This window comes from Ruditapes philippinarum, unplaced genomic scaffold (assembly GCF_026571515.1).
Source record: "Ruditapes philippinarum isolate M1 unplaced genomic scaffold, ASM2657151v2 ctg68_1_1_1_1, whole genome shotgun sequence".
NCBI classification, from domain to species: Eukaryota; Metazoa; Mollusca; class Bivalvia; order Venerida; family Veneridae; genus Ruditapes; species Ruditapes philippinarum.
In genome coordinates, this window is record NW_026860464.1 from 372,114 (window position 1) to 399,411 (window position 27,298).

At 32.5% G+C, this 27,298-nt stretch overlaps 6 protein-coding genes across 7 annotated transcripts; 1 reads left to right on the forward strand and 5 right to left on the reverse strand.

The window, feature by feature from the left end:
- Positions 1–1,254: 1,254 nt before the first annotated feature.
- Positions 1,255–5,114, reverse strand: LOC132760170 (uncharacterized). The gene is made up of 2 exons (XM_060752086.1): positions 4,527–5,114; positions 1,255–1,347 (listed from the first exon to the last, which is right to left on the reverse strand). The coding sequence occupies exons 1-2, from the start codon at positions 5,112–5,114 to the stop codon at positions 1,255–1,257; spliced, it is 681 nt and encodes a 226-aa protein (XP_060608069.1).
- LOC132760163 (uncharacterized) lies at positions 2,574–20,623 on the forward strand. Of its 2 annotated transcripts, none has more exons than XM_060752080.1 (6): positions 2,574–2,726; positions 10,907–11,017; positions 11,372–11,440; positions 18,121–18,309; positions 18,653–18,861; positions 19,073–20,623. In XM_060752080.1, exons 2-5 carry the CDS (start codon positions 10,963–10,965, stop codon positions 18,856–18,858), a joined length of 519 nt encoding a protein of 172 aa, XP_060608063.1. In that variant the 5' UTR covers positions 2,574–2,726; positions 10,907–10,962; the 3' UTR covers positions 18,859–18,861; positions 19,073–20,623. The 2 variants fall into 2 exon arrangements, with proteins under 2 accessions (XP_060608063.1, XP_060608062.1); XM_060752079.1 differs by lacking the exon at positions 2,574–2,726 and adding an exon at positions 2,903–3,059.
- LOC132760171 (uncharacterized) lies at positions 5,176–6,186 on the reverse strand. Its single transcript, XM_060752087.1, has one exon. It carries the CDS (start codon positions 6,184–6,186, stop codon positions 5,176–5,178), a length of 1,011 nt encoding a protein of 336 aa, XP_060608070.1.
- LOC132760172 (uncharacterized) lies at positions 6,256–8,844 on the reverse strand. The gene has a single exon (XM_060752088.1). It carries the CDS (start codon positions 8,842–8,844, stop codon positions 6,256–6,258), a length of 2,589 nt encoding a protein of 862 aa, XP_060608071.1.
- Positions 8,869–10,038, reverse strand: LOC132760173 (uncharacterized). The gene has a single exon (XM_060752089.1). The coding sequence runs from the start codon at positions 10,036–10,038 to the stop codon at positions 8,869–8,871; it is 1,170 nt and encodes a 389-aa protein (XP_060608072.1).
- Positions 20,624–21,411: 788 nt separating the features above from the next.
- LOC132760162 (uncharacterized) lies at positions 21,412–27,061 on the reverse strand. The gene is made up of 6 exons (XM_060752078.1): positions 26,948–27,061; positions 25,024–25,129; positions 24,342–24,410; positions 23,288–23,476; positions 22,718–22,926; positions 21,412–22,439 (listed from the first exon to the last, which is right to left on the reverse strand). Exons 2-6 carry the CDS (start codon positions 25,076–25,078, stop codon positions 22,428–22,430), a joined length of 534 nt encoding a protein of 177 aa, XP_060608061.1. The 5' UTR covers positions 25,079–25,129; positions 26,948–27,061; the 3' UTR covers positions 21,412–22,427.
- Positions 27,062–27,298: the final 237 nt, after the last annotated feature.

The window sequence follows — 27,298 nt, forward strand, 5'->3', positions numbered from 1 at the left end:
CGCACTTTCGAGTTTTCATCATCGTGGTTTCGACTTTATATCATCAAAGTCTCGTATTTTCATCATCGTACTGTCGATCATGAAATATCGTGGTTTGCTATTTTAAATTTTCACCATCGTCCTTTCAATTTGTCATCATAATCATCATATGCTTTACTTTTCAACATCGTTGTTTCGTTATTTAGATTTTCCACCATCGTTCCGAAATAAGGAATCCATGTTTGTGAAAGGTCGGAAGTGCGAAAGTGAAATAATATCAAGTTTTCACCAACGTGTTTTGTTATTTAGACTTTTCTCAAGTGTACTATCGACTTAAGAAATAAGGGAGCACCTTTATACTAATTTTCAATTATTTGAAAAACATTCACAATGCACGTATTCAGATTTGCATGAGTTTGTAAATTTCTATTAAATGTAAACTATCTTGCTTATTGGTCTGGTGTTATAGTTATTGTATTTGATGTCTTATCAGAGGAGGAAACACAAGAGAAGATCTGTCATTAAGCAGCTTAAAGATTTCTTATTTTTCATAATTCTTTCCCATAACCTGAAATGATTGATATTGTAGCTTAAAGCAACATGCCTCAAGATTGTCATGAAAATTTTGAAAATGTTTTTAAAAGTAGTCTTTCGTTTAGTGAGCTTTTGCAGTGCAAATAGCACTTACAATCCACGTAAATTACAAAAAAAGTAACACTATGCAAAAGTAACCCTTACTGCGTGATTCACGCAAATATTGTGATAAATACTGGAAAAATCAGTTATTAATCGCACAAAAAATGTAAATCATTACTTCAATCTTGAGGGTTTTTTTTTTACTTTTCTTAAAATCATAGTATATTTTTCTCAAGATTGATTTTCTTCAAAATATTTGGCTAATGGGATATGAGCAGAAAATTATGTCACATATGACAAATGATGTTAGGCCTTTTAAATGACGGTACGTAATGCTAACCCTCATTCGCTTTTATATACTGAAAAGCAGCACAGATTGTATAAAGTGTCTATTACTCTATAAGCAGGGAAATATTTAAAATTTATTAAAGTTAAAGACATTTTATTAATCGGTGTAGATACGGATGCTTGCTTATATGCGCAAAACTAGGATAGGAACATTTTTATTGGTGATCACTTTTTTACAAATAGGATTGTTTTTAATCAAGTTCACCATATTTTCTGATTTTAACTATTTTATATATTAGAGAATAATACTAAGAAAGAAAACATAAAATAAATAGAATATTGATATACCTACTACATGTCCGCACCTATATTGTTATAGGCAACTGTACTGATCTTTTGTATAAAGGCTTTGCTAGGTTTAAAATCCTTTAAGTATAGCACGACCTAAAATACAGTCACAAACTTATGAAACACATCACCAAATCTCTTAAATTGTTATAGTATTTCATAAATGGTCAAATAACCGACAGGTTTCTGTAGAACAGCTACAGATGAATACTTATATATTTAGCGTCAAGCTGTATTTGGCTTCATTTATATTCTCTTTATAAAACTACGACTATTTGTACGAACGTGGTACTATGAAGAACTGTGAAAATTAAAATAGAAGGCGAATATGAACAGAATTTCATATAGTATCGACTTTTGTTCTTCTGTGAAAATTAACACAGAAATGTTTTAAGAAATACAACTTTTTAATTGGATGAAAAATAAAGGTGAACATTAAGTATATGTTTGAATAACTTTAATTTTTGTGTACGTTTGTGTAATACTGCTTACGAAATACGATAGTATATGTGGGCGTAAATATTTATATAATGATACCAATACTTGTAGTTATCAATAGGTGTGTAATAAAGCCATTTAATAAAAGATAATAAAATAGAACATTGTATTTGTGAAGATTTAATACTAAATCTATTGAACTCGTTGAATAAAAACCAGTATTATGCTCGCCAGATGATTCTATTCAACTCGTTCAGTATATTTAGTATTAAACCTACACTCATTCAATATCCTCTATTTATATAAAACATATCCTATGACATGGGACGTTTCAGTCGAATATTTTTAGTTTAATAGTTTATTGTCTCATTCCAAGCATGTCATATATACAATACATCACAATGTTCAATCATATTAAAAAACATGTTGGACCAATCTCGATAGATTTATAAGAGACATTTAAAAACATGATGATACTGGTAAAATATATTCTATAGCTAAAAACCAATTTACTTTATAACCAAGTTACATGTATATATAACAGACATTTTTGCTTATTCCTTCATGAAAAAACAATATACTTCAAAAAATAATGCCCAGAATATTTGTGACAATACTACTGCAATTTACTTGTTATGTGAGTGAGGCCAAATATGTTCATACAAAAGTGTAAGTTTAGTGCAGCATACATGTATTGTAAATAAAACTTGCTATGTCGGTTAATAGGTAAGAAGCTTTGCAAAATGCTTTTAGCTAGTCGTTCTACTAACCAGTTATGAAATTATATCACTGCTGCTCCGCATTACTTCAAAGGTTTAACAAAATACCTCTGGGCGAGAAAATAAAATAACCGGTGTATGTGTAGCTCGTCAATGATGTAAGCAAAGTCTATTGTTGAACCTCTATGACCTCGTGAAAGTATGTGTTATTTGTTGGTCGATTAGCCGGTGAAATATTTTGATATTCTGTACGAACGGGGTATATGTTATTTTCATGTAATAAGGTGTGGCAGGAAATATTGTCCGACATCCACGAATGTGAGTAGCTTGTAAAATATATATCGTTATATTGTAATGTTCATATTCAACATATATTATTATCTATTTATTTATAACAGAGTAAGTATTTTATTGCACGCTTCGTTGCTATTATTTCATAAGATTTTGTAGTGTATTTTGAAATATATACACAAATGTATCAATAAACATGTATATGATGATAAAATATACACTATTGGTCGTTAAAAGTGATACACTTAAATCAGTGTATGATATATTTATATGATTTCGAAATAACTCTGCGTTTGAAGTTATATATCCCTAATTATCACAAGTGGGACATTTGACACCGGATAGCTGGCTTGTCTTAAAGTAAGTTTTCTTAACTTTATTTATGCACTCTTGTTTCTGTAAAGTAAAGTTTCTTATTGTTTCTTTCTTATTGTTTCTTTAAAAATTTGATAATGATGATAACAATTTTTTTTAAAGTTATGACTTTATCGAAATTATATATATCATACTTTAAAAATGAAATATCGGGATAACAAAAAAATAATAATATGCATATCGTTCAATCTGTGATGTTAATTTGCAACAGTATCATGTATTATGGTTCAAAGGAAGGGTAGATAATTATTGGCTCCTATCCGACATCTTATAATTAACTAAATATTTCCTGATGCGTTCATCCGCCATCCGTTACGATGAAGGTAAAATTATTATACGAAGTGTAGTTTAGCTTATAGAAATATAATCAGTCTCTTATCATTATCATCATCACCACCATCATTATCATCATCTTATTATTGATATTATTCTTATTATTATTATTATTATTATTATTTTATTATTATTATTATTATCATCATCATCATCATCATCATCATCATCGTCGTCGTCATCATCATAATCATCATCATCTTTTGATTATTCGTCAACATCAACATTATATTTTGTACTTATGCCGATAATTTTAAAGATAACTGGTTTATCATTTTAGAACAAACGACTTCCCATGTATCAGTTGCTACATAAATCATAGATTAATTTGTTATTGATGTTGCACTTGTCGTAAACACAATGAAAATAAGAGAAACACTTTTTCGTTTCTACTTTTAATATTCAATTTTTAAACACTTTTTTATCTTTACTTTTACAATCCACGAGTTTTTATCTCTCTAACACTTTTTTACTATTAAATGTATTTTACATCAAAATCCTTTTCATATCTCAATCACTTTCCTTCTTACAATACTTTTTAACACACACTAAACTTCTGTGACCATGCGGTCGCTATTTATACAATGTTATCATGAAAAGCACGTGAATATGTTTGTGGCGGGAATTCAATGGCGGGAAAGTTAAAAGGAGCAATGTAATATAATAAGACTTTGGCGCGAAAACCAAAGGAGCAATAAACGGAGTATCAACATACAATAAAGTTTAAAGGAGCATATTCAAAGAACAGCATTTAAATACCAAGTATTCATTACATAATCGCTATGTTAGCGACGCTCCCGCCATAGAAAATGAGCATACAATATTTATAGTAGAAAACACAATATGTATGTTTTTAAGAAAAATGATTAACTAGAGCTAATTATTAAGATTTAGAAACATCTATTAACAATGCACATTGTTTAATGTCAAACAATTAAAGACTGTTTTCGTGTCTCTATTCGATTCAGGATGTATTGTTTAATGATTTAGAAACTAAACATATATTTATTTTATGAAATATCATCGTTATTTACATCATTGATTTTTTTTTTATAATTTTTACTTAAAATAGTTTTTAATTTTTTGTTTTGCAATTTCCGCTGCCGTTCTGTTTGATACTTTATCTGGTTTCTTTTCACTTTTCTCACTGTTCGTATCCCCTTTGTCATCAATAAATGTGAGATTTTTATCACATTCAAGAAGATAAAGTAAGTTTAAAGGTCTGCCTATCAGTCTCTTCGGAGGTAGCTGTACTTTAGCAGATCGAATTTCTCCATCATTACTAGTCACTAACTCCACAATGCGACCAATTTTCCAACTTCCTCTAGGTAAGTTTTCCTTTATTTGCACAACATCACCCATACTCGGTATTATTTTGGCATTAATCCGTCCTGATTTTAATTGAGTCTGAAGGCGCTCTCTTAAACTCACAAGGTACTGATCACGCCAAATTTTCCAGAACTCATTCAGTAATCTTTGTCCTTTTTTCCAAATCTTTAACAGTTTTTCAGTTGAACTTTCGACAGGTAAATAGTTTTCATCACCATCGTCGTCTTCTAAGTCTGGTACACCGGTGTTTGGATTTAAAGTTAAAAAATGCCCAGGTGTCAAAGTGATGTTAGAAGATAAATCATTTTCTTCGTAAACTAAGGGTCTCGAATTAACAACGGTTTCCACTTCCTTGATAAGTGTTTGAAGTTGAATCATTGTAAGAAGTTTTCGTCCTAATGATTTTCTTAGTGCACTTTTAACTACCCCAACTAACCGTTCACAGAATCCCCGGAGCTAACTCAACAATGAAATTCCAACGAATGCCCTTCGAAGCTACGTATGACATTACTTCATTACTTTGCACTACGTTTTTCCATATATGATTTATGACTTTACTTGCAAGTTTAAACTGAGCAGCGTTATCAGAAACAATCTCGATAGGAGTGTTTCTTTGTGAAATGAATCGTTGCAAGCACATCAGGAATTCTTCTGTACTTAAATCCTGAATCACTTCCAAATGAATAGCACGTGTTGTCATACACGAAAATAAACATATCCAGACTTTTCTATTACCATTTGATGTTTTAATGTTCAAAGGTCCAAGATAATCTAATCCAGTTCGTGAAAATGCACTTGACTTTTGTACTCTTGAACTGGGAAGTGGGGCCATAACAGGCATTTTGTATGGGCCTCCATCGTAGCGGCGACACACATTACACTTATTTAATGCTGCTTTGACCGCTGAACGACCGCGAGTTATCCAATATGTTTGTCTTGTTCTGGATAGCGCATGTGATATTCCATAATGCATACACTCTTTATGTGCCCTTTGAATCACTAGTTCAGTAAACTTTTCTTTGTGAGGTAGAAGAATAGGTTGTCTTGCTCCTTCTGATAAGCAAGAGTTCCCTAAACGCCCAGTACAACGCAATAATCCATTGTTGTCGATAACCAGTCCAAGTTGTCTTTGTAGTCCGGACGGCTTTTTCTTTTGAATATTCTTATAGTCCTTATTATAAATATTCCTTTGAACATAAACTATCCACAAATTTTCAGCTTGTCGTAAGTCGTCACAAGTTAGATATTTTGCATCATCCTTTACATTTTTGAGTTTCCTAATGAACTTTAAGACAAGAGCTGTAACACGCAACAACTTTGTCAACGTTGAATATCTTTGAATGTCAATTCCACAAGGTGGTACAATATCATGTTTTGTTTTGCTTTCATTTTCTTCGACATGCAATGAAACACATAGTTCTTTTTCATCTTTTTCTTGCTTTAATTCCATGTTAATAATATTGTCGTGATTTGTATTCCAGTTTCGTGGACTTTCACAACACCAAGTGGGACCGTTCCACTAAAAAGAATTGTCCTTTAAATCACTCACCGACGAACCTCGAGTTGCACCGTCAGCTGGATTATCTTTTGTGTCTACATGAGCAATAATCACACAATTATTGTTTTTGATTTCTTTAACTCTATTTTTCACAAATACGGGAAGTTGCTTTTTACTATTAATCCAGTCTAATGCTACCTGAGAGTCGGTCCAAAGGTATTCGTGAGATATTTCTATCATTAACTGTGTCTTCACAAATTTCAAACACCTAACACCTATAAGCACTGCCATTAGCTCTAGTCTTGGAATAGTCATTTTCTTGACTGGAGCAAGACGTGTTTTGGCAAAGATCAAGTTTGATTTCACATAAGTTACATTTTCTTGCTGTAGATAGATTGCAGTGGCATAAGCCTTTGACGAAGCGTCACAAGAACAAAGCAAATTGTATTTTACATATTTGTCTTGAGAAACGATACTCAGGCGTATTTTGATGTCAGATAACAACCTTAGCTGATCGCTGATAAATGACCACTTATCGAGCACATGTTCGTCTGTTATCTTTGTATCCCAGTCGAAACCACTTTCCCACATTTCTTGAAGCAACATTTTTCCATGAAGAATGACTGGTGACACAAGACCCATGGGGTCAAATACTGATGCTATTCCTTTCAGTACGATTCGTTTTGTCACTAATGAACGGTTTATATTCGAACATACAGATTTTACTGACAGAATATCTGATTTTATGTCCCAAACATGTCCTAGAACCTTAGTTTCAGTTTCAGTGGATCTGTCAACCTCTGGAATAAGACTGTTTACTTTTTCACTACTTGAACTCCACTCCCGAAGATTCATTGAAGCGTCTTTAAACATGCTTTTCGCTTCTTTATACAAGTCTACAGCTTGTTCATCGCTGGATGCTCCGGTTATAATATTGTCAACATAAATGTCATGTTTCAGCTGTTCTGATAGTTTAGTGTCATAAGCATTCAAATGAGCCTCAATCGTTGCACTCAGAAGAAAAGGGCTTGAAATAATCCCAAACGGTACTCTACAGAAACGATAAATTTCGATGTTGTTTGGAAACAGTGATGGTCTTTTTGTGTCTTTAATCCAAAAGAATCTGGTTACATCGCGTTCTGAGTCTTGCAAACCAACTTGAAGAAACGCCTTTTCGATGTCCGCAACCATTGCCACTCTATGTAAACGAAATCTCATAAGTAGCCCACACAAGTCCTTGAGTAAAACAGGACCTCGAAAAAGACACTCATTCAAACTCTTTGATTCTGGTGATATTTTTGCCGACGCATCGTTAACAATCCTTAGCTTTGTTGTTGACTTTTGTGGCATGATAACCGCATGATGAGGAATATAGTGATGCATATATTCCTTGCCTTTCCCCGAGTCTTGAACCTTCTCAATAACTCCTTTTGACCGTTGGTCTTTTATAACATTGTTGTATTTTTCTAGCAGGTCAGGTTTGTTTTCTAGTCTTTTCAAACACGACTTAAGTCGTCCAATTGCAAGTCCTTTGTTTTCGGGTAAATCTGGATTTTCTTCTTTCCATGGCCAGGTAACACTGTATCTACCATCCTGAAAGGTGAGTGTGCTTTTAAACTTTCTCATTGATAACTCATCATCATTCATTTTGTCTTTGTCACAAATGCCTATAACCTCTTTGTTCCTAAAATCCTCTAGATCTTGAATCGAGTTTTTACAAGAATCGATACCACAGAATATTCCTTTGTTTATAGTTGAATTGTTAACACTTCCGTGTGTGAGAATGAGCATGTTTGGTTCCTCTTTCTCTTTTAATTCTGAGTATGACCTTCCTGTTAGAATCCAACCGAGTTTAGAACACATCAGATACAATCCGGGCTGAACTTCAATCTTTTGTTGAAGTTCAATGTCTAGGTAATGATCATTTCCGATCAAAAGTTCTATTTGAGATGTTTCATTTTTGTCGGGAAACGTATCAGCTAGATCCAAATTTTCTGCAATATCTCTGAATTCTTTCAGGACTTGTTTATTCAGTGACTTTCTATGTATGCTTCCACTTATCACTGGTACAATGTTTGCTTTAAGACATAGCTTTTGTCCATTTCTTAACTTTAAATTGATGGAAGTCACGTGTGTCTTTATCACTCTAGCATCTTTACTGCCAAATGGAAACACATGTAACTCTTCGACATACTGCTTCTTTAGTCTTAATTTGTCAGCTAGTGACTGTGTGATATATGTTCTCTGAGAGCCACAGTCAAGAAGAATTCTTGTCTTGACACTTTCGTTAGATGTTGGGTTTTGAATATCAGTTAGCGCCGTCTGCATAAACACAGATTCTCCGTGAGACAACATAGCATTTTGTTCATTTTGCTCCATCGGTGAGATATTATTGATTTGCTCCGTTGCACTCATCTGTGATTCTTCTTGTGTTGTTTGTTTATATTTCTTAGGACACAGACTTCTATGATGTCTATTGAATTGATTACAGTACACACACTTTTTATTTGATTTGCATTCACGAATTCCATGACCATCCTTTAGGCAACGATAACAACTATCTCTGATTCTGTTTTTCCGTTCTTCCAATGTTGCGAATCGAGTACACATGTCACTCCAATGATTCTCTGCACACTATCTACACACTGGCTTGTTATGAACAGTTTCATTGGCCACAAATGTGTCGGCACTGCTACGGAATTTCTGAAAATGATGTTGAATATGAAAATCTTTATTCCAAGTATTCGTTGGCAATGCTCCGTCTTTCTTTATTCTCCTGTTCACTGAATTAAATTGACCTCCATGCACTCTATCACTCTTTCCTTTGTCAGACTTTTCACAAGCGGTAATGTATTCTCGTAGGTGATCACGCAAACTGTCAACAGTCCACTCATTCTTTGCTCCTTTTATTATTTCCAGCTGCCGGAGCACATCCTCTGGCAGCTTTGTGCGAATCATTGAAACAAAAACGTGTTGATTCACATTTTCCTTTAGTATCTCAAGACTGCGTAAGGTTTTTTCAACTTTATCCAAAAAAAATCGCAGGATTTCAACCTTTGTAGTTGGTGAATGAACATTAAGCATTTCTTTGTAATGAAGATCAATAATCTCTTGTTTGTTGCCGTACCTCTCTCGTAGAATTCCGACTGCAATAGAATAATTGTCGTTAGTACGCGCAAGTCCAGCTAATGCTCTCTTCGCTTCTCCGTCTAGTTTGCTTAGCAAATAATTAAACTTTTCTATGTTGGATAGTTTGGTGTTTCTGTGCACAATGGATTCAAAAGAGTCCCAAAATTCCCACCAGTTTATTTTGTTTCCGTAAAACATGTCCAAATCAAGTTTTGGTAATTTAACTGCACTTGTATTTTTTCTGTCCGTTTGCATCTGCACCATCATTTGATGTTGCTGTTCAATTTGTGTCATCATCATCTTTTGCATTTGTTCTTGATATGTCTCTTTTTCTTTCTCATCATGTTTCAATGGTACAATTGACTCACAAAATTGGTCTAAATCAATGATACAATTTTCTACCTCGAAATTCAAATTGCAATCTTCATCTACAATATGTTGCAAATATTCTGAATCACTTTTAGTTAAACGTTCTGATAGTTTATCCATTTGACTCATCAATTTCTCAGAATAGGATTTCAATAGACTTTTACACCTTTGAACATCTTTTAAAAACTCAATATTTGACACTGCACTCACCTCACATTTCAGAAGGTCGTTTGCTTTTTGAAGCTCAGTTATCACCACTTTTCTGTACTTCGTTCTCACTCCTTTCAATGAAGCAACAGTTGGCATTTTGAATATATATTCAGGTTGCACAAACACAATTTTATCAGAACACTTAATCGAGTAAAGAAATAATCCACTTTTGAAATGCACTAAACACCTTTTGTCACTTCTCAATTTTTATTTTCACTTCACACTTTACATCCACTTTCGTATCCGGTTCGCGGGACCATTTTCATTGTCGTAAACACAATGAAAATAAGAGAAACACTTTTTCGTTTCTACTTTTAATATTCAATTTTTAAACACTTTTTTATCTTTACTTTTACAATCCACAAGTTTTTATCTCTCTAACACTTTTTTTACTATTAAATGTATTTTACATCAAAATCCTTTTCATATCTCAATCACTTTCCTTCTTACAATACTTTTTAACACACACTAAACTTCTGTGACCATGCGGTCGCTATTTATACAATGCTATCATGAAAAGCACGTGAATATGTTTGTGGCGGGAATTGAGTGGCGGGAAAGTTAAAAGGAAGATGTAATATAATAAGACTTTGGCGCGAAAACCAAAGGAGCAATAAACGGAGTATCAACATACAATAAAGTTTAAAGGAGCATATTCAAAGAACAGCATTTAAATACCAAGTATTCATTACATAATCGCTATGTTAGCGACAGCACTGTATCCTAAGATTTGTTTGTTAATAACATGAACTTTTGGTGCTTAAAAAACATTGTTGATTACGGATATGTAAATACTACTTCCAGCTCTCTTTTTATTTACAGAAATTTGTGTATGCCTTGAAAAATTCAGACATGACACCTAAAATAATAAATAAAATAAGCTGGTATTTCTAATTGTAAGCTTTACTAAACGAACTACTAACAGTGGTAACATGTTTGTATATAGTTATCTGAACTTTTGCAGTTACTAGTAGTTCATAAAAAGGTTATAAGAGGTACAACTAACCGATCTATGAAGAAATGGCTAAAGGCAAAGGTGGAGCTCTTGATTGCTGCGCGGCATGCGGAGCTGCAGGTAAGTTGTTTATTTTTAGATGTATCAATCTTAAAGCATTCTTTATAAATGCATTATGTAGATATTTTTTAATCTGTTTTTATATGTTTCAAATATTTAAACAAAATGTGTAACACCTCGCCTGTTTCCATTGATGCCATTGATATAAGCTTTCCATGTAGTTTTGGTGCAAGTTTCATAATTGTAACTAATTATTTATTAACCTACCAGTAGATAAATCTGAAATTCTTTTAATAATGCTCAGCATTGAAAGATCGTAACATTTATGACAATAATAGAATAATGAACTTTCGAAGTCCTGTAATTCATTAAAAACTGTTTAATTTACAACGAGTTGTTTTATTTTTGTTCCAGCATGCTGTTGTTTCATTGTGCTCATAGTTATTGCTTTAGCGGGTTTGGGCATAGCAAAGATTGTCATGGGTGAGTACATTGTTTATACTAACTACAAAACTATGATTACTTTTATGATAACGTTGATAAATAAATAATTACTTAAGATAGATCACAATTAAGTAGTGATTATACAAATTTATTACAACGTTTTATATGAGACACATGTTAAACATCTTTCATTACTTGACGACCTTTATTCATAAATAATGTTATTCATAACATAACATAACATAAATTTATTGCATAAAACTCTTTTTCAAAGTTTATAGCAAGCATTACATACAGGCAGGTACATGAAAACGTGTTTTCAGAAAAGAAAAAACAAGTTAATTAAATTGACTTATGAATACATAGTATTTTGCACATTTTAAGAAAGTTCAGTGTATTTTTTCTAACATGTCAAAATAAGAGCATACAGTATTATGGAGGTGTATGGACAAATTATGAAATTCTTATTCTATTGGCAAAATATATATATTTCGATAAATTACAAATATATTTTTTAGATGTGGCATTCATTAATTGATCAAATTTATGTATAGATGGCCAACGACAAAAATATTGCCGAAAATATTTGGTTCTCAATTCGCGATATTTAGGACATACTAAAATAAAGTGGAATTCAGTCTCAACTTTTCTCATATTACATGATTTACAAAGCCGTTCTTCTCGTGCGATATTCTCGTAACGTCCGGTTTCTATAAGTAAACTGTGCGACGATGTTCTAAGTCTTGATAGTGCAACCCTATACTTGTTCTCTTTAATACAATCTAAATATTGTTCTGTTTGAAAATTATGCTTAAATATACAGTAAGATTGAAGGCGTGGCGAATTATTTATGTCTGAGTACCAGCGTTGATAATATGTATCTAATATGCGTTGTTTTATCAACTGGAACGGTATATTATTCACATCCGTTTGTTGATTCCAGACATAGCTTAATCCATGTACATCTAAAATACTTTTCACTTGAGCAGCCCAATTAAGACCACGATACTCACGACCGCTATCAGCGTCAGCTTTTAAAAACGTATAGGTCTGCTTTATTAATGAAGAGTCCGCGTGCCTTAATATTTTAATCCAATATTTAATTATGTTTATTTTTCTGAATACGGCTAGTGGTACGCGCCCGAGTTCTCCATAAAGTGCGGAAAGGTTTGTTGAGCGTTTCACACATAATACGCGACGTAAGAATTTAGTATGTAACAGTTCTATGTCAGTCGCTTCATGCATACCCCATATTTCAGAGCCAAAATTTAGAATAGAACCAACCAAACTGTCAAATAAGCTTACTTTTTGTTTAATTGGTAACTCGATATTATTAAAGATGGTGAACAGGCTATATAATGCACGAGACGCATGCTGTGCAATACATTTTTGACTGCGATACCAGTTTCCATTTTTAAATAATGTAATACCTAAATATTTAAATGACGTAACTACTTCTAAGGGTGTATCTTCAATATAAAAGTTATGTTGAGAGTGACGTCCTCTTTCGAATATTAATATTTTAGTTTTTGTAGTGTTGATTGTTAGACCCCACTCCCTACAATACGTTACAAGATCATTTATCATAGACTGTAATGCTTCCGGGGATGTAGCATAAAGTACTTGGTCATCAGCATACAATAATAAAAAGTATTTTACTTCGTTAATTGTAAATATATCATCAATATTTGTATTAATATTGTGTGTGACGTCATTTACGAAGTACATAAATAGCAGAGGGGAGCTCGGGTCCCCTTGTTTCAATCCGATGTTAGAGGTGAAGAAGTCTGATGATTCTGAATTGAACTTTACACAGGACTTAACAATAGTATACATTGCTTTTACGGCCCGTACAAATTTACTACTAACTTTTTCTGTTATAAGTTTTTGACATAAATATGTTCTATTAATTCTATCAAAACACAACATATAATCAACAAAACAGCAATAAAGTTTTTTACCCAAGTCTAAAACTTTACTTAATACCGAATGTAGGACAAAAATACAATCAATGATTGACTTCCCCTTTTGGAATCCGAATTGATTTTTGTCAAGCGTATCGTATTTGTTCGACCATTGAGTTAATCTATTTAAAAGCAACTGAGAGTAAATTTTTACAAGTACATTAATAAGACAAATGCCTCGATAATTCTTAGCATCATTTATGTCCCCTTTTTTAAAGATAGGAGTAATTATTCCTAAACCCCAAGAATTAGGATATTCACCACTGTTAAATATTCTGTTATATATTTTCAACAAAAGAGGTGAAATTAAATCATAGCTCGACTTAAACAATTCACTTGGAAGATTGTCTAACCCCGGCATTTTATTATTGTTTTGGTGGAAAACTGCGGATCTAAGTTCTTGTTCTGTAAAATAAATATCTAGGTCAGCGTCGGTCTGGTCGTTCTGCGGAATATAGTCGTCATTTTCACTACTCGGCGGTTCCTCACCAAACATGCCTTTAAAATGGTTAAACAGACTATCGATATTAAGATTATCGGCCTTAAGTGGTGCCTTTTTAAAAGATTTTCGAATCTTTTTCCAAAACTGTCTAGGTTGAGATTTAGCTAAATTGCTAACTTTCTGGCCCTGTCGAATTTTGTATATATTGTATGCTTTCTTCTTCACTTTATTATACTTAGTCCTAGCACGCGTGAACAATACCCTGTTTTCATTTATTTTATTACGATTAAAATTATTACGTGCGCGTTTAAACTCATTTTTTGCGGTAGCGCAATTAGCGTTAAACCAATCTTTGCTGGTTTTCCTTGTGTTTATGGTTACATGTTTTGTGTAAGATTTACCGAAGACTGAATGTGCACTATCAGATATTAATGTCGTAAATTCGTTTACTACGTCATCAATTGGTGCGTGAGGTGCGCGTTCGATAATGTGATTAAATGAATCTTGTTTAATAGTGAGCTGTGCACGAAAAAGATGTACTTTTTTATCATCCCATACTATTTTAGAAGTCGTGGGAGCTGGGTTAACCGGTGAGTTCGTGCACGTGCTAACGTTGTCGTCTGCTAAGCGTAGCGAAAATTTAAACTCGATCGGCGCATGATCTGAGTGTTGATTAAATTCTGAAATAATGAACTGAGACACAATTTCAAAGTCTGAAAAATTTAATAATAAATAATCTACCGTGCTTAGACCGCGGTGAGAACAAAAAGTAAAATTTCCGGGTTCGTTATTTAAACGGCCATTTGCAATTAGTAACCCAGTAGATTGACATAGTTCTATAAGTCGTCTACCGTTGTGATCAATAACTGTATCTTTATTCACTCGAGGTGGAATAGAGACGTTTGTATTTAATAAATCTAAGTTTTCATCTAAATATTTGTCAAAAACAATGAAATCTTCTGCATTTGAAACTCTACTATTAAGGTCCCCAGTTATGAAAACTTTACCTAAATTATTATACTTCAAAATATCAGTTTCAATTTGATCAAAAAAGTCAAAATCAGAGGCTTTAAAAACCTTAGAGTCACTTGGTGGAAAATATGTAAAACAAATATAAATATCATCTCCATCAACAAACAAATCAGAAGAAATTTTCAACCAAATAAAACCTTTTTGATTTTGTTCAATAATAGTAATAAAACGTTTATACTTGTCCTTAATATAAACTGATAAACCTCCGCTGAATCTACCTTTAGATATGTTTTTCTGTTTATTTCCAGATAAATGTACACTTTTATAACCTTGAATGTCAATGTCAAGTGCATTTTTGGCAGAAGTCCAAGTTTCGCTTAGCAGAACTAAGCTAAAAGTATTTATATAATCCAAAAAATCTGTATCTATAAGTTTCCGCACTAAACCATTGACATTCCATGAGAGAACACTTAATGTTAACTCTTCCTGACAACCCTAATCACTTGTAGCACTATCTGAATTACCAGGTCTGTACAACTGACCATCAATGAATAGCTGCTTTCCCACGAATTTGACGGGTTTACCTGCTTTTTTAGCATCATTTATAGGACCGTAAAGTGATTTCCTCGCTTCACGAATTGCTTTCGGCAACTGGATTCCGATACCCCATCCTTTGGCTTTCAGCTCTCCCGACTTATCGTAAGATCGCAGACGGACAGCTTCACGTTCAGAGAAATAACGGTATGTGACTAAAATGGGCCGTGGTTTGCTACCTCGTTTTGGTCCAACTCGTCTTACACTTTCAAACAAGTGAGTATTAGCGTCCGGCATGTCCAGTATATCGGTACATACTGTTTTTATAATAGCGCCACAGTCCTCATGTTCGTTTTCTGCGAGACCGTAGTATAGTAAATTCACTTTCATAGATCTAGCATCCATATCATCGAATCTACATTCCAGTTTTTCTCTTTCTTCTTTAAGTTTTTGTGCACTAGAATCCAACAAATCACATTTTTTTCGTAGTTTTTTTATTTCATTACACGAGTTTTTGATATCCTCCTTAGCAGATTCATACGCACTGGATTGAAACGCGCACGCATTTTCCGTTTCCGTAACACGTGACTCTAGTGATTTAAATCTATTCTCCATTTTACTCATTTTTGTGTTTATTTCTTTCACAGTATTTTCAATAAAATCCATATTTTTCAGTTTAACTTTTAGTTGTTTAACTTCTGCTAAAATCTCTGTCGCCCAAAGAGGGGTGGGCATCGGCGGCATAGAGGAGAATCCAAATGGTGGTGAATTGCTCTGAATAAAGGCTGGTTGAGACATAGAGTAAGGGCTCATAGAGCCTGGTTGGCTAAAAGACATACCTGTGTATTGTGTAAAAGGCGATGTCATTGATGTGTTAGTTCTGTTTACCTTAGCACGTTTTTTCTTCCTACATTGCACTTGTTTATTTAGTCCACGCTCAAGGCTATTATCGACTGTGTTGAATATGGTTTCCCTAATATGGTAAAAGTCCGTGCACACGTCCACGTTGTCATTCAATGGCGAATTCGCTGGTCGTTTTTTATCGTTCAATTTTACATTTATTTCCGAACTGGTTGAACAAATATCCTCTTCTGACATTAGCACTTGTATTCATAATTTATTTTATCCAAAAATTTTGATTAAAAACGTGTATTTAAATACTTTTTAAATCCATTTTTGAGAGATCCGAAAAAACACGTTTTCACCCGCCAGCTGTTATAACGGTAAAAAAAAAAATTCATACGACACAGTGAAACTGAATCAATGTATAATGAGCCTTGCCGATAGAGTCCCCTTACCTGTCCCTCAGTTACCGCCACTTTTGTTTTCTTTCTACCCTAATGTCCTGCGATTCCGATGTTCATCAATGTGCATATAAATTTTGCCCTAATACATTTAAGTAAAGCGCAGATAATAATTACATGCACTAAATATTATTGCAGAAAGCTTTTACGGCAAGTAAACATATGATGACATGGCTGACAACGCCATATATTTTCGCGTCATTTGTTTATTAGTTACAAGTTTTGGCTTTTGAATGTTCGCAATATTTTGTCGTCATCAAAATAGAGAAAATATGTAGCCTTCTTGCGGGAAGTGTAGATCTAATTAATATTATTATCGTGGTAACGGTTAAAGAACGCCCAAAAGACAAATACATAATATGACAGATTGTGGTGTATTATTAAAGGGACTCCACTGAGGTTTTTTAACATGACCGGACTGGAAAAATTATTTTTTTGAGATTATTACTCCATTTGATGTAGATCTATACTAATAACTTATCTGCAAAATATCAGATCATTAGCTCGCTCCGTTTTTCCACAATAATTATTATAATAGTGAAAAATGACCCAAAAGTGAAAAGCGTTTAAAACCTTTTCACTCAAATCGGACTGAGCATATCACAAAAATATGATTTTCAATGTATGTCTTTTGTATATTTCTTGGTTATATTTCATTTGTATTTCTGTTTTAAGTGCTAATGTTTATCTATGTGAAAAATTAAAATTTTATGTTTTTAGGCATGTAAACTTCAGTGGAGTTCCTTGAAAGGCACATTATGTCTCAGAAATAAATTTTTACTTCTTTAGAAATAGCAAAAATGATTTTTTTATGTTTAATTAATGGTTTTAGAGAATGTCTGATGCTTGTTACTTGAAGTAAAATAAGATAAACGTGAAATAATTTGTCATAAAAGTAGTAAAATGCAAACAACGAACAAATTTCACTTCCATACAAAAATCCTTGCCAAAAAGCCAAAAAGCACAGAAGAAAACGATCGATACGTTATTGGCCAATGAGTAACCTTCTGTATTCTAAAATAAAAATGCGTTTTAGAAATAAAAAAATAAAAGTATTTCTCAGGCATAATAGGCATTTAAGTAAAGGTATTAGGTATGAACAATTAGCTTTACGGAACCGAAAGTGATTATCGTTTATCACTAGTATAGTGGCAAGTCAGCATGTACATACGTGCACTTTAATCAGGCTTAATAATGTTTGCTGACCAACTTCACACTTTCAAAATAGTAACTCTAAATTTGATAATGGAACAGTTTTAGAAAATGGAAGCTGGATAAGTTGGTTAAGGGAATTCGTCAATTTGAGAGATTAACATCTGACAAAAAGCAAATACTTCGGTAACAAAGAAATCAAGATATAGAATAAATAAGACACGTTGTAGCTTGGGTTGAATAAATCTTTTATAACAGAAAAAAGGCAACATCTCTCACGCCCTCTAGCACCAGGTCAGCTAGCCTTAAATTTGTAATTACATTGTATATCTTACCATAATAATTTTGCAGGAGCAATTCACTTGGACGACTGCAGTATTGAAAAACTTATACCAATCTGGCTTATTGTAAGCGGCTGCGCTCCAATCCTGTTTGGTGGAATGGGTAAACAGAGTGGTGAGGACGGAGGGGATACCAACCCATGCGCAATAGTCTGTGGAGTAATTGGATTCCTTTTCAATCTAGCATGGCTTATCTGTGGTAAAACCAACTTGTTTATTATAAATGTATTTATGGGAAAAAAGAATATTTTCTTCTTACTTTGTCTGTATTGTTTGAACAATGATAACATTAAAGGTTTTGATTATCACATGTTCAACATAACACATTCAAATGAAATGCAATTTAAGACGTTAACGTCATAATTAAAAATGACATTCATTGTTTAACCCCTTATACTAAAATATTAATAAACAACGCATAATTGTAATCTCCAAGAAGTAAAAAATGATTGTCGTTTCGTCGACGTTTACTTAAACTCATGTTTCACGATGATTAACAGAATATACCGATTTGCTTAAACCCATTACTATTTACCTTGTAGGAAGTGTTTGGGTGTACCCTAACTACAACACAGTTACGGCGGACGACTATGTACAATGTACCGCCAACATAACAACTGGTTGTACGGAAGGGAATTGTGACAAAAATCTTATAACTTTTGCATTTGCGATGGCCACTCTCGACTGGATATTCATGGGTCTTTGGATCGTTCTTATCGGGTTTATAATTTGCAGAGCCTGCAAATAAACAGTATGTTAAATATATTATTTTTTTTCCATATTTTCTGTTCGTGTGTCAATATGGTGAAAAATAATGCAAAATCAGTCACTCATTGTACATAACATGTACATTATTACTTGAATCGTTTAATCTTTTTTATCTTAATACATCTTTGCCCTCTTGTTTTAATTCATTATGGGTATTTATATTTGAAGGAACACATTCTTAATTTATATTTCAGAGAGGTCAATATGACTAGCTGGTCAGCGGTTTGACAAAAGAGGTCTTTGTGTTGCTGTGTTGTATTATCTGTCCTGCTGCAATATTGTTTTGTTTTATTTCATAAGATTTATATACATTTATATAATTGATATTTATTTAAACATTATAATTGTTATCTATATCCTAAAGATCATGTAACTCATTTTTATGGTTTGATATCATAAATATGATGCTCAAATGAAGACTCATCAATATTGTAAGTTCCAAAAAGCATTATTTGTAAACATATCAACGAATTTACATTTCGTGCAAATGAAGGGAGGTAATTAGAAATTTATTTTCGATAAAGTATAAGCCAAATTTTTCAATAAGAAATGAATGCATATATTTTAATGATTACTTTTAATGCATATAAACATTTGCAGTACATATTTAACATATTCTTGGATGTTTGGAAATTGTTTTAGAAGAATATTATATACATATATAAAACTTTACTTCAAGTGTTGGTACATAATTAATTACAACATACAGGATCTTTAAAGTATATGAATGATTCTTTCAGCATACATTATAATTGTTAAGTGATATATATAGATTATAATTATTATTTATTTGTTAAAGTATATATATCATGACTCTTTCAGCATGCGTTGTTGTAGCTTTAAACACTAGTGCACAAAATGTCAAGCTCATTAAAGGACATTCAATAGCTTAGGTGACAAAATATATAAAATGAAGCGGCTAATGAATTCTTGAAAACAGTTGACATTTTCAGTCTGATCGTAAAAAAAGGTATAACATGCTTAAAATAGTCAACATCTAGACTATTTCGACAATAAACTCGATAAACGGCGTAAATTGTTTTCTCAGTTGCTTATGTTTTAAAGAAATAAGATAAATCAATAAAATCAAAAGAAAAAGCAAATCACTTGTCACACTTAAAAAGGTGTTATTGCTTTGAAGCACTCACCATTGCTTAACAAAGACAGATTGTTTTTACTTTTATTTACATTTGTTGAAACCTTGTTTCTTAGTTTTTTTCTCTAATTCATTGACTATTATACACATGTACTGTTCAAGTAGTTGCTTTCCTTTTATTAGTATGTTCAGTATTTTTTCGAAATATTCAAATTCATGAAAAGCCTTTGACCAACAACGTACTGTATACAACGTACATACATGTACACCATCGAATTTGTTTTTATCTGTGATATACAATAGAAGAAAAAAATAATTCCCGGATGTTGTAAATGTCTGTTCTGTTTCTATTCTGTTAACACTTATTATGGTAATTGTTCTCATCCATAATTTACGCCTACGAAAACAGAACAAAGTTCGCCGCAAAATGATTGTGAGTACTACACGCAATTATATTTAAGTCTCGTGACGTGATAAAACATTTAGCATGTGATACAAGTGCTATAATTGACAATTAAGTATTTAGATATTTTTAAGGCTTGTTTCTTATTTTATATTGTTTAAAGTAGGAAAATATCACACGTTTTCTTTATATAATTTATATTTATGTGATTTACCAATGTATTATCCTAATAAAGATCATATGATATGCGATCGTTTTGTTTTATTTAAGAAACACATACGCACTATTTGTTTAAAAGTATATTTACATAATTTCGATTTTAAACATTCGGTATTCTTTAAAATTTCATAGATTTTTCTACTAAATATTTCATATCTTAGTTTTTTATCTACTTGTGGGTTTAAACAAAATCAACAAATCTGGGTACGGAAAGAATCGGGTAAAGTTTAAATGAATAGTTGGGCATGAAAAAGCAATTGATGGTCTAAAAGGTTAAGAGTGAATCAAGAATTGTATAATTTATATGTGATTAAAGCGCTTATTCGTAGGGCTTGGTAGATATACACACACACACGCGCGCGCACACACGCACACGCGCACACACACGAACGCACACACACACACACATGTTCTTTGTTCATCTGACTCCTAACTGTAACCCTTACTCTTACCCTAAACTTACCCTAATACGTTCCTAAACCTAAACGAAACCTAATATCTATACAATCGTAGGCTCCTAAGCCTTATATGACTCAAAGAGGAACGGTGAAAGCACTTTTTCTACCTCACTTTCCATTGGTTATGTTGACAACCTCACCTCGCCAGGTCAGGTCAACTGGCGCGCGCGCGCACACACACACACACACACACACACTCAAGCACACACGTGCTGATGCTCTTCCAATAGACTCACCCCACACTCACTCACGCGTGCTAAATCGTTTTGAACTCTTGCGTTCATATTTGCGTATTAGCAATAAAGACTTCTCCCTTGTGTTACGAGTGAGAAGATAACAAACGTAACAACAAAAATATAAAATAAAGAATAACTTTATTTAGTATATAAATAAAATGTGAAGAGAGATGCAAGTGATGTGCATTCAATGTGAATACTGACTTATTATACAAAACACACATATACACAAACATAAAAACTACATTTTGTAACATTTACTTGAATAAAAAAATGTGTCAACAGCGAAGAAAATACAGAAACAAACACAATAGGGTCGTAAGTATTAGAGTATCTTGAATTTATCTAAGTGGATTTTAATAGGCCAGAATCTCACTATATTTACTTTACCCAAATAGACTTTAATAATCAATGACAAAGAAGACATAAATGTTTAAAGACAGAAGGATTAACATAAAGAACTATTTCTAAAATGCTTTCAATTGAATATGAAAATGTAAAATTTGAAAAGAGAGAACCTTCCACGGTAGTATGTATGTTTTCTTAGGATAAATGCATCAGTTTTAAGTTCCCTCTTTAATCTCATATAAATCAATATTTATTGTACTTAAATGTACATTATGCCTTACAAATAATATATTTTCCCTTAGCCAGGGCAAATATGAGATTTATAACGTTTTAATAATGGTTTACACATATTAGATGCTTGTCACATGAATAAAGTGCAATGTATTGCTGAATGTGAAACTATTTGCAATAAAAGAAGCAAAAGTAAACATAGTAGTATTTGGACTTCCATACAAAATAATAATCACTATAACTGTACTTAATTTCAACGCTTTCAATAAAATCTGCCAAAAAACGCATAAAAATCGGTTGAGTACATTTACATAGTACGTATTGTATAGTTTTCCATCTTAACTGCACCAACTTATTGAAGAAAGTAACTGCGCCAACTTATTGAGGAAAGAATTTCAAAGTTTATTATTTTAGGATTTTATACCTCACTGAAGTTCCTTTAAAATATAATAAAACAATATCTCACACAATAGTCATTAAATGCATGTATGTGATGGCTAATACGATAGAGTGCCGCAAAAGAGGTAATACAAAGGCCATTCTTCAAACCAGCTAAACTTAGGCACGACTCTGAAATGAAATATGAGACAAATGTTTATTCGTTTCTGTAGCAAACTGTCTAAACAAAGTTATCAAATATGTTGTGTGAAAACTAAAAAAAAAAGCTTATTTTTGAAATATACCTTTGCACAACCGTCTCACAAAGTGTCTAAAGGACGATTTTAAAATTTATAAAATAATAACAAATATTGTTCCACGTACCACTCTGTAACAGAATGGGAAACTATCAATTAAACGAAAGGCACTAAAATAAATAAGATACAATGAAATGAATAAATACAACATACACTTCCTTGGCACGCTCTACAAATCATACATCCAATGATGACGATCCAAAGACCCATGAATATCCAGTCAAGAGTGGCCATAGCAAATGCAAACGTTATAAGACTTTTGTCACAATTCCCCTCCGTACAGTTTGTTGTTATGTTGGCGGTACATTGTACAAAGTCGTCCGCCGTAACGGTGTTGTAGTTAGGGTACACCCAGACACTTCCTGGAAATTCAAAATGTAAATATCTGATATAAACCTGAAAGTCGATAAATTTTTATGATGAACATGTAATAATCGTTTAGTGAAGAGGACCAACAAACATCTGTTCAGATGAGCGCTCATCTATTATACATGGATTATCATATTCTTTCTACGGTCATTCGAACTGTACATCTGTTTTGACTTGTACAAAAGTACCGGTAATAGCAGCTTCTGCTTCTTGCTTCTGGATCTACCTTATAACATGTAGCAGTTCAGTTAAACGCAAATATACTAACAAAACAACATACAATAATACTGTTGTTTGAAATCAGATGATTTTACATAGATACTGTTTCAGTCTTAATTGAAATAGACATTTTACCACAGATGAGCCAGGATAGATTGAAAAGGAAACCAATGGCTCCGCAGACTTGTGCGCACATATTTGAGTCTCCATCCTCATCATTACTCTGTTTACCCATCCCACCAAACAGGATTGGAGCACAGCCGCTTACAATAAGCCAGATTGGTATAAGATATTCAATGCTGCAGTCGTGAAGGTGAACTGCCCCTAGAATATAATTTAAAAATATAATGTTCAATATCTTTATTATTGGCATTAATCTTGGACAAAATATAACGGATCAAGCAACTACTGAGTGGATAAATGTCAAATTGACCACCGATAGATTGGTAAACGTGGTGTTTAATTAATATATCAAAGCCATTATTGTAAAGAAGAAAGAAAAACGCCGACGAATTTTAATAAAATCATATAAACATCATTTAAAGGCAAATATTGCCTCAAAAATCTATCAAAGTTATTTAGGTTATTTATAAATAATTATTGTTATGAAAAAGTTGATTTGCTAGTATGCGCAGCTTCATTGTGATAAAACGAATATTTCTTCTGGCACGATGCGCAAACCGAGTCAAATATAGGTTTTGCAGCTGTGTACGTATCGAACAGAATCTGTATTGTACTCAATAAGCTGAAATGACCTCTTTCACATTTACCAATATTTTGACATTTAGCAAAACTTTGTGATTTAGTACTACAAGGATTTCTATTGGAGATTTTGAATTTTTCAAAATATAACATTTTGAGCGGAATACAATTATAGTGATTTTATATGTATTTGTGGACTCGGCAAATGAAAATAGACTTGTTAGAAGGCAATAATGATTGGATATATATTTTTTTGGACTTGATAAATATAAACGAGTGGATCCTTTAATGATTTATATTGGGATATCAAAATTGTGGGATCATATCACATTGTGAAAATGCTTGAAAATGATTGATTACTTTTAATAAGTTTTGAAATAAATAAATAAATTTATAAATAAATAAATAAATAAATGAATAAAAAGGAAATAGATAAATGAATAAAATAGATAAATAAATAAATAATTGTCATTTACAGAATACATACCCATTACAATTTTTGCTATGCCCAACCCTGCCAACGCAAGCACTAACAGCAAAACAAAACAACAACATGCTGGAAAAAATAAAAAGTCCATAGTAAAACAGTCTGCATTGTGTACTAGTTCCATAACATAGTTTATTTACGAGACTAAAATGTCGCAGCCTTTTTGCTTTTTGGTTGGGTTTCACACCAACACAGAAGAGGTCATATTTACGTTTGGAAACAAAACTCAGTTCTACTTCTGTGCATTATTTCATTCACGAGCATGTACATGGGTAGAACCACTGACGTTCCGTAAAGCGTGCTAGATAGCTTCCTCTCATGAACGAATCATAGGTCCCTAGAGGAATTCGTACCCATAATGGTGAGAGGCATGTTCTTTGAAGTTGATTCCTATGCATTACTGTGATTAGTTACCTTTGTAAGAATTAGAAAATGCTTTAAAAAATAACAATTAGTAAGAAAACAATTTCATCATAAACGATAGGACTAAATCACAACTTCACACGTAATGAAAGTCTCAGTTAAGATAGAAATAGAGAAATACGGAAACATTAAACGGAATATTACCGGAACAATTGTTCAGTTCATTCTGCCATTTTGTTTTCATTTCTGTCAAAGGAAGGGACGATATTTGTTACATAACAAAGATTTTAAGTTAAGAAATGTTTTAAAAAATACCTACCTGCAGCTCCACAAACTTTGCAGCACTCTAGACCGTCACCTTTACCTTTACCCATTTCTATCCTGGTAGTCACTCAAATGTTAACTAATGTTTTCTTTTTCACCAACTGAAAACATATTAAAAATGAAACGCATCTTCATTGTCTAATTTTGCTCAACTCTCACGTAAGCCGTATACTATGTCATTCACGCACGTAAGCTGTATACGTTGTCAAGAAATGTGCTCGACTCACGCGCGTAACCTGTACACGTTGTTAAATAACGTGCTCTACACGCGCACGTGAGCTGTATACGTTGTTAAGTTACGTGCTCAACATGCGCACGTAAGCCGTATACATTGTCAAGTAACTTGCTCAACTCACGCGCTTCAGCTGTATACGTTGTCAAGTATAACTTGCTCAATGCACGCGCGAAAGCTGAATACGTTGTCAAATAACGTGGTCAACTCACGCCCGTAAGCTGAATACGTTGCCAAGTAACGTGCACAACTCACGTGCTTAAGCTGCATACGTTTTCAAGTAACGTGGTCAACTCACGCAAGTAAGATGTAGCCGTTTACGTTGTCGAATAACATACTTTACTCACGCGCGGAAGCTATATAAGCCATAAAAACTAAACAGTGCAATTGAAAACAACTATAACATAATGATTTAAAACATACAACATCACAAACCAAAACATATAAATTCATAAAAATGAAAAAGAAATGACCAAAAATCAAGCGTTCATTGCAAATTGTAAATAAATTACCGTGCTACTGAGTACATGTAGCTCTATTTAACAGAAAACAATTTAACGCGTTCTGAAATAGTTAGTTTGTACTTCAAATACGCGAAAATGTGTATAATGCACGGCAAATTAAATCAACTTATGTGAATGTATCATCAGCATTTTTCTTCTAAAAATAGTAAATGTTTCTTAAAATAGAAATTTGAAATGGGAAACCGAATAATCATATGACGTGAGTGCATTGTTTTTTCGAAAATGGCTACCAAGGTAACACAATATCCAATCTCCATTTCCAAAACGAGAGAACATTTGTTTAACAAGAGGTATTCCTAATATCCAGCAAGGTAAAATGTCAAGATACCGAGATATATTTATGTGAACAATTTACACGGTTTTCTTTTCTTATTTATATTGTAATAACAAATGTATATATCGTTGTACACAAAAACTGTACACGAAGACTGGTCGATATTTCCTTTTATTTTATAATTTAAAGTGCAGTATACTGCAACCCATTGTATCACTTTGTTAAAATATGATAATGCTTAAAAATATATTTGTAAATTAAATATAATTATAACGAATCTTATCTATTTAAATCTGTGCTCGCAAAAGCGAATGGTATGTTAAATGTTGCTTTATCTTCAAATTATTTACAAAACAAGGTGAATAATGTTAAAATGATATATATTAAAATAAAACAACTGTCATATCAAGCTTAATTTTTAATTCGAGTGCGTGTCAAACGTTATGTTCCTTGAAGAAATTACTGTTCCTTTAGTTCCAAAATCACATTTCAAAATAAATGTAATGTATAATTGTATAACTGGTACTAGATTAATATTGATATCACTGGTAAACGTGCCAATTTTTTATTTAAGACAATAAGTATAAAAACACGACACGACATATCTTAACATAGCACGGAACAACACAACACGACACTACAAATTAACATGCCACGAAACGACACGAGAATATGATATCAATGACAAAAAAGTAGTAATATTAAATTTACGAAATATGATATACCTTGTCGAAAAAACACGATATCTTATTAATAAATACTTATTGATGAATATATCATTAAAGAGCACTATTGAACACGTAAAGCTGTGTTTACAAAACGAAAGTGAGTTTTTAAAAAGGATTGGAAAATATACTTGCAAAAGTTTAAATTATAAATTATCACTAACCTCCGATTAATTGTAAGAACTTTTCCCAAATACTTATTTAATTTCTTCACCCGTTTATAAATGAGATTTAAAAGTTTCTTAATCTTAAACTTATTGTCCGATATATTGATTTTGGATATATACCGAACAAGTCATAATAACTAAAAATAGATTATTGGATTCCCACATCAATTTCTTTATCATGGTCGCACCTTGTACATAATATTATTCAATTAGTTAAAACTATACATTATGTGATCTTAATCTTAGATTATATAAATCTCTTATCATTTTCAGTTAAATTTATACTATGCTAATATTTTATTGCAGAAATTTATTGAAATGTAGTAAATTCTCCCTTGATATGTCTGA

What these genes read in the sequence shown, in the direction of transcription:
- LOC132760170 (XM_060752086.1), bottom strand. Translation starts at nt 5,114, where the DNA reads ATGATTCAACTTCAAACACTTATCAAGGAAGTGGAAACCGTTGTTAAT. An exon ending in GTGAAAAGAAACCAGATAAA is followed by an intron (nt 1,348 to 4,526) that starts GTATCAAACAGA and finishes ACTGTATTTTAG; the next exon opens with GTCGTGCTATACTTAAAGGA.
- LOC132760171 (XM_060752087.1), bottom strand. Translation starts at nt 6,186, where the DNA reads ATGGAATTAAAGCAAGAAAAAGATGAAAAAGAACTATGTGTTTCATTG.
- LOC132760172 (XM_060752088.1), bottom strand. Translation starts at nt 8,844, where the DNA reads ATGTGTACTCGATTCGCAACATTGGAAGAACGGAAAAACAGAATCAGA.
- LOC132760173 (XM_060752089.1), bottom strand. Translation starts at nt 10,038, where the DNA reads ATGCCAACTGTTGCTTCATTGAAAGGAGTGAGAACGAAGTACAGAAAA.
- LOC132760163 (XM_060752080.1), top strand. Translation starts at nt 10,963, where the DNA reads ATGGCTAAAGGCAAAGGTGGAGCTCTTGATTGCTGCGCGGCATGCGGA. An exon ending in CGCGGCATGCGGAGCTGCAG is followed by an intron (nt 11,018 to 11,371) that starts GTAAGTTGTTTA and finishes TTTTTGTTCCAG; the next exon opens with CATGCTGTTGTTTCATTGTG. An exon ending in TCTAGCATGGCTTATCTGTG is followed by an intron (nt 18,310 to 18,652) that starts GTAAAACCAACT and finishes TTTACCTTGTAG; the next exon opens with GAAGTGTTTGGGTGTACCCT.
- LOC132760162 (XM_060752078.1), bottom strand. Translation starts at nt 25,078, where the DNA reads ATGGGTAAAGGTAAAGGTGACGGTCTAGAGTGCTGCAAAGTTTGTGGA. An exon ending in CAAAGTTTGTGGAGCTGCAG is followed by an intron (nt 24,411 to 25,023) that starts GTAGGTATTTTT and finishes TATTTTTTCCAG; the next exon opens with CATGTTGTTGTTTTGTTTTG. An exon ending in CATAGCAAAAATTGTAATGG is followed by an intron (nt 23,477 to 24,341) that starts GTATGTATTCTG and finishes ATTATATTCTAG; the next exon opens with GGGCAGTTCACCTTCACGAC.